Raw genomic sequence first — 10,000 nt, 5'->3', positions numbered from 1 at the left:
TGTACCACTGTCAGATTCAGACTGGGCATTTTGGCCCTTTTGGGTTTCATCAATCTGTACGTCGTTCGAGTCCAGCTCTCCGTCGCCATCTTGGAAATGGTCCGCCAGAACGTGTCTGTTCAGACGCACCTCGTCGCCAGCGAATGCGGCTCCGAGAACATACCTCATACCTTAAGCGAGGCAAATGCGACGTTTAACCACTTGGGTCCGGCCACGCCTACTACAGGTTCTGTCCTGATGAATGTGTGTTGGGTTTGTTTGGATGAGGGTTGGAGTCGGATGGAGTTGGGTGGGGTCCCGGTGTTTTTCAGCCCAGTGTCCTTCCTTTGAGTTTGATATCCCTTACAAGTTCTCTTTTATTTGTTTATTCATTTTTGCTTATTTAATAATTTGAATACCTATTTATTTATCTATCTATTGATTTATTCCAGCTATGTGTTTATTTGTTTATTTAGTCATTTGTCCATTTTTTATTCATTTACTTATTTATTAATCTATATGTATATATATATATATATATATATATATATATATATATATATATATGTATATATATATGTATATATATATATATATATATATGTATATATATATGTATATATATATATATATATATATTAATGTATTTCATTTTATCTTATCTACATATTTATTTGTTTATTTACTTATTTTTTTGAGTAATCTTCTCTCTGATACATTTTTCTTAAATTGGATAGCCGCTGACGTTCTGACGATCTGTGTAGCTGATCGCTCAAAATTGCGGAAGACCTTTTTTTCCTCATTGTTCAATGTGGAACAGAAGTTTCCGATATTCATCTGTGAACCAGTATCTGCAGATTTCGAGGTCTCTTACCTCTTCTTCAGCTGGGTGGTAATAGTAAATGTTTTAATCCTCTTGGTCTATATGTTCACAAGTGAGAATGACCTCACCGAATGGGCTGTGATTTTTTTTCCCTTAACTGTTATGATCAAACGTCACTATGGTGTTTTAGTCCGTTTTTTTTTTGTTTTTTTTAATATTGTGTGCTGGGGTAGCTCCGTTTTTTTATTTTTCTGCGAATAGCCTTTTCCTATTCTTTGCTGTGTTCATTATAAAACATCTTATAAAAGACACCAAATTAAAACCTCCGTATTCACTAAGACCACTAATAACGGGACTGTCATGGACGTCAGGGGCGATTGCAGCAGCAATTAAAAAAAAAAAAAAAGTGTTGTTGCTGCATTTGCCAAAAGAGCCGTTATACACTGCAGCACTTGGCAAGATACTCACAACGAATTTGAACACATCAGGCAACTCTTAACCAACAATGGGTTTACCAATATCATTATAGAACATGGTATTCGCCGTACAATGGAGAGATTCCTTGAAGGTTCTTCGAAAGAAAATAAATAATCTGGAAATTATCAACATCTTTTATACGATGTTTTATAATGACCACAGCAAAGAAGAGGAAAAGACTATTCGCAGAATAGTTAAAAACGGAGTTACCCCAGCACACAATATTAAGATAAACTTAGAGTGAAAACAATGTAGTGCATAAACATAATGTAGTGCATAACAGGGAATTGTGGACCTCTTCAAAATACTTACATTAGATTCACCAGAACTTCTCTAGAAAAAAAGCTTTATCACCATCGTTACAATGGTGGAATTTTTGCTCACTACACAGCACAGCATGACAAAAGACCACAAACATCAGATTTAAGAAATAATACTTCAATCATTTACCGAACAAATGATCACCGCAGACTACAAATAACAGAAGCTGTTTTAAACAAAAAACTCAGACCATCTTTGAATATACAGCAAAATCAATTGATACTTTTCTATAAAAAAAAAAATAGTGACGTTTCATCATAACAGTTACGGGAAAAAATCACAACCTACTCGGTGAAGTCATTCTCACTTGTGAACATATAGACTAAGAGGATTAAAACATTTACTATTACCACGGCAGTGAGGGGAAGGTGGGCAAAGTATTTTAGGGAGTTGCTAAATGTAAAGGAGGATAGGGAGGGAAAGGTAGCTGCAGTAGGAAGCGCTAAGAAAATGAGAGTGATGAGTGAGGAAAATGGAGGAGAAATAGGGAAAGATGAAGTGAAAGCAGCTGTTAAGATGATGAGAGCAGGTAAGACACCTGGTCTGGATGAATGCCATGCAGAATGTCTGAAGAAAAGAGGTACAGTTATGGTGGACTGGCTGGTGAGGTTATTTAATGTTTGCTGGGGAGAGGGTAGAGTGCCGGAGGACTGGAGGAGTGCCTGTATAGTTCCGCTTTACAAGGGAAAGGGTGACAAGTGTGAGTGTAGTAGTTTCAGAGGGATCAGCTTGTTGAGTGTAGTTGGGAAGGCATATAGGAGGATCTTGATTGAGAGGATTAGGAGACGAACAGAGGGAGTAATTGGTGAGGAACAGTGTGGATTTAGGACAGGTAGGGGTTGTGTAGATCAGATTTTTGTGGTAAGACATATATGTGAGAAAGCTATAGGAAAAGGTAAGGATGTTTTTTGGGCTTTTATGGATCTGGAAAAGGCTTACGACAGGGTAGACAGGAAGGTACTGTGGGAGGTACTGCAGATATATGGGATAGGAGGAAAGCTGTCAAGAGCAGTCAAGAGTTTTTACGAGAGTAGTAGAGCTTGTGTTAGGATTAGAAATGGAGAGAGTGAATGGTTTGAGGTAAAGATGGGACTTCGTCAGGGATGTGTTATGTCGCCCTGGCTGTTCAATCTATACATGGATGAGGTGGTGCGAGAGGTGAATGCAAGGTAGTGGGTCAGGGGTTGGAGATGATTACAGAAAATGGAGAAAAGTGGGAGGTGAGCCAGCTGTTGTTTGCTGACGACACTGCGCTTGTAGCAGGATCAGAGGAGGGATTGAGGAAGTTAGTGACAGAGTCTGAGAAGGTGTGTGAAAGAAGGAAGCTGAAGATATAGGTGGGCAAAAGTAAGGTGATGAGATGTGCAGGCTGGAAGTGAGCATTAAGGGTGAGAGACTGGAGGAAGTGGATAGTTTTAGATACTTGGGTGCGAATTTGGCAGGAAAGGGAGGAGTGGGGGTAGAGGTAAAATGTAGATTGAGAGAAGTGACTAATTGCCTTCGTGCATTGAAAAGTGTAATGAGAAGTAGACATCTGGGAATGGATGCTAAGAGGGGAATATATGAAGGATTGATTGTGCCAACAGCATTGTACTGGGCAGAAACATGGAACATGAGAGAGGAAGAGAGAAGGAGTTTGAATGTGTTTGAGATGAAATGTCTGAGAAGTATGATAGGGGTTACTAGGCTGGATAGAGTGAACAATGAGGAGATGAGGAGGAGAACAGGGGTGAAAAGGGAACTGGGAGATAGGGTTGATGAAAGAGTATTAGGATGGTTTGGACACATGGAAAGAATGAGTGAAGAAAGATTAGTAAAAGAAGTGTGGAAGGCAGAGGTGGAAGGAATGAATATGAGGGGGCGACCTAGGATGAGATGGATGGATGGGGTGAAAGGGGCATCACAAAAGAGAAGAATGTCTGTAGAGGAAGGACGGGAGAGGACAGAAGATAGGGGTGAATGGAGAGGGGTTGTGTATAGATGATGCTGTGATGCATGAGGGGGAGTGGGTGGGGGATGGGAGGTGAGGAAGTATGTATGAGAAAAAAATTTGACGCAGCCCGAAGGGATTTCTCCCCGTCTTCTCCTTTTCTGCATGAGGGGACGGAGAGGGGGGGTCGCCGAATTTATGAAGCGGCCTTGCTATGGATATGCTGTGCCTTGCGACACTGCTTTTGACCCAGGGCAGTGGACAGGATGCAGGGATGACCCGTCATCAAGGAGGTGCCAAGATGAGAGGGAGGGAGGAGGGTGGAGGGGAGTGGAATATATAGGAATGGAATGGGTGGGAGTGGTTTCTATACCTTTTTCTTTTTGGCTACCCCCCCCGTGTAGGGGGAAAAGCCTTTGGTATATGTATGTATGTACTATTACCAACCAGCTGAAGAAGAGGTAAGAGACCTCGAAATCTGTAGATACTGGTTCACAGATGAATATTGGAAACTTCTGTCTTCCGCAATTTTGAGCGATCAGCTACACAGATCGTCAGAACCTCAGAGGCTGTCCAATTTAACAAAAATTACTTATTTTTGTATTTTCCTAGCTCATCGTCCCCTTCCAGTGCAAGGGCTGTAATATACAAGGAAAATAATATATATATATATATATATATATATATATATATATATATATATATATATATATATATATATATATATTATTATTATTACATATTGTCTTTTATCTACTAAGTTATTTATCTATCAACTGCTTAGTAGTTTTTTCAGTAATCTTTGGTCAATTTTTAGTAGTTGACAGTAGATATTTATTAGATTTTAGTAGTTTTTCAATTGTTTTAGTTGTTTTAGTATCCAAATTTAATATCTTTATATACTTTATTATCATGCTTCTTACTGAAAATATATTTGCAAAAAAGAATATCCAGACAGACTGCTGATGTATATGTACATATATATACATGTGTGTATATATATATATATATATATATATATACATATATATATACATATATATATATATATACATACATAAATATATAGCTATGTAGATATAGATATGCAAAGAAATCACAATGAATGCGTGATTCACAAAATATGCAAGTAACCTCCTGGAAAATGAGAACTTGGTAACCGAACGTTTTCGTCTGTTTAAGACACTTTCAAAAGTACAATATAAACAAGAGAAATAAGGACATTATATACAGAACATAAAAGAAATTAGGGAAGGTCCACTGTGACTGGCTCAACACAGGTAGGTTAAACGTCTACCATCTACAACATTTTAATAATAAAACAATCCAATTTATACAATCCCAAACTCATATTCATGTTGTTCTCAAATGTATTCTTAATATAGCATGATTCAGTAACATTCCTCTCGATAATATTTTATTTAAGACAAATTTTCAGCTTTATTCCATTCAATTCAATGATTAAATTCTCTCATATCTACAAATAACCTATTTGATACTTGTCCTGTTCTGACGCTATACTTATGCTGGCTTATCCTCAATTTCAAATCTTTACCAGTTTGACCTATATATTTAGAATTACATTCCTTACGTGGGATGCTATAAACGCACCCTTCTCTGACTTTAGGTGATTTTTCAATCAAAAGGCTTTTTACATTATTTTTTATTTTTAAAGACAACTTGTATTCCAAAGGTGCTAAAAATATGAGAAAGACTGATCAAATTCTCATGGAATGGAAGCGAAAGTATGTTTTTATTGCTGAAATTTTGTCAATGTGTTAAGGCATAAAAAGATTCCTTAGCTATTTGCTGTGCGGTGTCCATTACATATTTGGGATATCTTATTTCCAATGTTATATTTTTTTCTATTTCTTTGTCTAAAAATTTAGGGCAGCAGACTCTAAATGAACATTGAAGAAAAATCTGATATTTTGGTCTTAAGATGGTGATATGAGTAAAAATTAATATATGAAAGAACATTATTTGGTTGCCTATAAACATCCAACTTAAAATTATTACCAGATACATAAATTAAAACATCTAAAAAGGGCAAACTATCATCCTGTTCAATCTCTAAAGTAAACTTAATAGACGGTACCGAACTATTTAATTTTAAAATAAAATTTTCTAAATTTTGGTCATTAGGCCACATGCACAATATATCATCTACATATCTATGCCAAATGACATTCTTTGGAAGAATATTTGGTAAGATATCTCTTTAAAAAAATTCCATATACAAATTCCTAAAAAATTCCAAATCTCTACAAATAGAATTCACCATTACATTCAAATTTTGAATCCAAAACATATAGTTTAATAAGACTGATTATTATGTGAGCAGGGAGAATCATATCATGCTTTTTTTAATTCATCTTCTAAAAATCTTAATAAATCTAAAACTGGAACTCGGGTAAATAAACTAGTAATATCAAAACTAAGAGATTGGAAATAAAATGTGATATTTTGCCCGTGTAACTTGTCAATAAGGTCAACATTGCTTTTAATATGAGTGTGGGCAATAGTTCCCTAGTTTCTTTTATGTTCTGTATATAATGTTTTTATTTCTCTTGTTTATATCGTACCTTTGAAAATTTTCCTAGTGGTTACTTTATTTTTTTATTTTTTTTTTATTTATTTATTTATTTTTTTTTTTTTTGCATCCGACCTAGATATGGATCAAAAGGTCTCCTGTCGGCATGCTCCGCCTTTGTAATCCTTTATATATATATATATATATATATATATATATATATATATATATATATATGTATATATGACGTTCTTTGGAATCATATATATATATATATATATATATATATATATATATATATATATGTATATATGACGTTCTTTGGAATCATATATATATATATATATATATATATATATATATATATATATATATGTATATATATATGTATATATCTATATATATATATATATATCTATATATATATTTTTTTCTTCTTCTTCTCAGAGATTTCCATAATCGAGGACTCAATTAGCCAAGTGAAAGGAAAAGGACTCGACCCCATTGAGATTTTGGTGAGTATAAACGCCAGGGAATCAAATCCCTTTCCCGAAGCCCGTAACAACCCAAACGTCTCTCTATGCTGAATAAAATCTCCTGACGGCTACTAGAACAAAAGAATTATGGTTGGTCACTGCTCCCAACCTCCTTGTATCACTAATGTTGTCTTTATTTTACTTTATATATTATCATTATTATTATTATTATTATTATTGACCAGGGCGGTGGGCAAGGTGCAGGGATGACCCGTCATCCAGGAGGTGCTCAGATGAGAGGGAGGGTGGGAGGGGTGTGGAGTGTATTTAGGGATGAAATGGGTGGGAGTGTTTTTATGCCTTTCCCTTTTTGGCTACCTCCCTTGAAAGGGGGGAAAAGCCTTGGTATATGTATGTATGTATGTATTATTATTATTATTATTATTATTATTATTATTATTATTATTATTATTATTATTATTATTATTATTATTATTATTATTATTATTATTATTATTATTATTATTATTATTATTATTATTATTATTATTATTATTATTATTATTATTATTATTATTATTATTATTATTATTATTATTATTATTATTATTATTATTATTATTATTATTATTATTATTATTATTATTATTATTATTATTATTATTATTATTATTATTATTATTGTTATTATTATCATTGTTATTATTATTGTTATTATTATTGTTAATATTATTGTTAATGATAATAATAATAGTTATTATTATCATTATTATTATCATTATTATTATTATTATATTATTATCATTATTATTGTTATTGTTATTATTATCATTATTATTATTGTTAATATTATTATTATTATTATTATTATTATTATTAGTATTATTATTATTATTATTATTATTATTATTATTATTATTATTATTATTATTATTATTATTATTATTATTATTATTATTATTATTATTATTATTATTATTATTATTATTATTATTATTATTATTATTATTATTATTTTATTATTATTTTTTTTTTTTTTTTTTTTTTGAGGAGGCTAACCAATTCAGAATTGTTATGTTATGTACACATGTTTGTATGTATGTGTGTATGCATGTATGTATGTATGTATATATGTATGTATCTATGAATGCATTATGTATATTTGTACTGTATGTATGTGTCTATGTATGTATGTATGTGTGTATGTATGTACTGTATGTATGTATGTATGCATACTTGCATGTATGAAATATTGTGTACCATCATCCGTTATGGGTAATACACTAGAAACATATTTTTTGTATATATAAATTAAATGACAAATAAAGCTTTATCTTATCTAAGCTTATCTCGTCCAGCAGTCTCTGTACGTAGATCTCCCCAACCCCTCGACTCCCCCGGTACTGAGTAATGTTTTCCTCTTATTTCAGAAGTCGCTAGATGATTTGATTACTTCTAGTGGCATCCCTTCGTTATCTCCAGTGCTGCCACTCTAAAATATCATACATATCAAAACTTGCCTCCGAAAATTCCTTATATAGTCCAAAATTTCCCAAGGCTTACAAATATTGCTACTGAGATGTTGATTCTGGTATATTCCTTACCTGAAGAACTACTGGAGAAATACAGGAAGAGGTTCTTCATCACTGGGAGCCTCGGCATCAGGATGCAGAGTTCCCACTTCTCTCTGCTTCCTGGCAGCTTCTCTGCTGATGTAGCGCTGGTGGCACTACCCACTTATAACATCTTTTATTAGTGATGTCGATGGCTCCCACTGGTTGCAAGTTGTTTCCTGTCGTGCAATTACTTGCTTAGCTAGAAGTCGGTTTGCAACAGTTGACACATGAAGGCTGTTTGTTCGTTTAGTTTTGATAATAGTAAGTTGAGAAAATGCTCTCTCAATGTATCCAAACGACTGGGGTAGAACCAATAGACAGCACATGAAGTTAGAAAGGAGGCAGAATTTCACCGTCCGCAGTTCATGCCAGAAATTAGTTGCCGAGTCACTCATATTTTTCAGTGATTCCTTGAAATGCAACAAATCTTTCCATTCATCCTGTAGGTCGTCAAAGTCTTTTTCTTTAATCAGTGTAGGAAATTTGACCGCCAATTTCACAATAGAGTGTAAGCTTCTCTTATTATTACACCAAAACTTGTGGCAGTCAAGACGAAATATTTTTTCAGCTTCTAGAGATTCGTTGAAAAGCATGGACTTGCATCTGCCACCAAATTCAATGTCATCAACTTTCTTGTGTGTTGCATGATCACGGGAGTCAATGCTGCTAAGCCCTTGTGACTGAATATTGCTAAAAAAAATTCTATATTCATCAGATATTGTAGAATACAGACTTGAAAGTCGAAAGTACTGTGACTGGAATTCAATGTTCATTTTGTCTACTTTCCGAAGAATATAGTTGAGGAAAAGTAACATGTGCTTTGTTCCTGGAGTTGATATCGTTTTGTGTATCTTGGCTGCTCCATCTACATTATCTGTGCTGGATTCTCCCTGAAAAAAGCAGCTGTAGGGCATCCCATTGTTCGAATATTCTAAAGACAATGGAGCCTCTAGACAGCCATCGAGTCTGTGACAACTTTAACATTCTAGGCTTACAAGCCTGTGCAACATCTTGGATCATCTGAAAAGGTGTTGACGTTTGCTGCTACGAGCAAAATAACCGCAAGCATCCTTCAGAAAAGATTCAAGCCATGAAAGCAGGGTATTGCTGGCTTGACTAGTACACAAGGCAAATGAATGACACACACATCCTAAAAAAAAAATGGAATTTCATGTTTAAGGTAAGCCTGAAATCCTTTATATGCTCCTAACATTGTGGAGCAGTTGTCATTAGCAAGCCCTATTATGTTTTGTAGGGGTATACCCTTACTTTTCAGTAACTCCTTTACTGATTTAAACAATCCTTCAGCACTCGCAATATCAACTTTTACTACATCTAAAAGTGCGTCAGTAACTTTACACTTTTGCTCATCATAAAACCGGACCATCAGTGCAAGAACTTCTGACACAGAAACACCTGTACATTCAATAATAATTAGATAAAAATACCCAGTCTTCCAGTCCAGGGTCTTGCAGCCACTCAGGATTAAACGACTGCTGGTACCATCCTTTGTTTTTGTTTTTTTTTCGTTACCCCAGGCTCAGGATCTCCAGACCCACTCATTGTTAACAGCAACACAAGTTTACGCAGTTATCATACAAGCACTGCTCTCCCGAGTCACTACTGCTGTGATCCGTGAAGCTATAGGAGAACAAAGTCCCTGGATATTACACATGCATTCAGATATAATATTAATTTGCAAACCTAAATAATGAAAGATACAATGAGGAGGCTTTATAATCCCAATATATCTAGCTTAAAAAAAAAAATCTCAATATTCCAAGACATCACCCAATATCCCAATATCTTGGGGGAAATCCCAAGGAGTGGTAGCACTATCTCATT

The 10,000-nt window shown here is 34.2% G+C and overlaps 2 protein-coding genes across 3 annotated transcripts in view; one reads left to right on the top strand and one right to left on the bottom strand.

The window, feature by feature from the left end:
* The window catches only part of LOC143025454 (putative transporter slc-17.2), a 66,479-nt gene extending 58,038 nt beyond the window's left edge, over window positions 1-8,441 (bottom strand). The window contains exon 1 of the mRNA XM_076185141.1: window positions 8,144-8,441. Within this exon, the coding sequence (XP_076041256.1) occupies window positions 8,144-8,201 (58 nt within the window). The 5' untranslated portion in view covers window positions 8,202-8,441. The remainder of the gene's footprint in view (window positions 1-8,143) is intronic.
* Window positions 1-10,000, top strand: part of LOC143025455 (putative transporter slc-17.2) — a 60,990-nt gene that overhangs the window by 23,329 nt on the left and 27,661 nt on the right. Inside the window, exons 2-3 of one of the 2 annotated variants that reach the window (XM_076185143.1) lie at window positions 1-226; window positions 6,511-6,578. The exon at window positions 1-226 is cut by the window's left edge and continues 2 nt beyond it. In XM_076185143.1, coding sequence (XP_076041258.1) covers window positions 1-226; window positions 6,511-6,578 — 294 coding nt within the window. Of the gene's footprint in view, window positions 227-6,510; window positions 6,579-9,063; window positions 9,336-10,000 lie in introns of those variants that run through there. The other variant, XM_076185144.1, reaches the window with a different exon arrangement.

Source organism: Oratosquilla oratoria, chromosome 5 (assembly GCF_046742065.1).
Source record: "Oratosquilla oratoria isolate Oo_2021 chromosome 5, ASM4674206v1, whole genome shotgun sequence".
Classification (NCBI taxonomy): domain Eukaryota; kingdom Metazoa; phylum Arthropoda; class Malacostraca; order Stomatopoda; family Squillidae; genus Oratosquilla; species Oratosquilla oratoria.
Note: the sequence above shows the minus strand (reverse complement) of the source record. Positions and strands in the feature narration are given on the sequence as shown.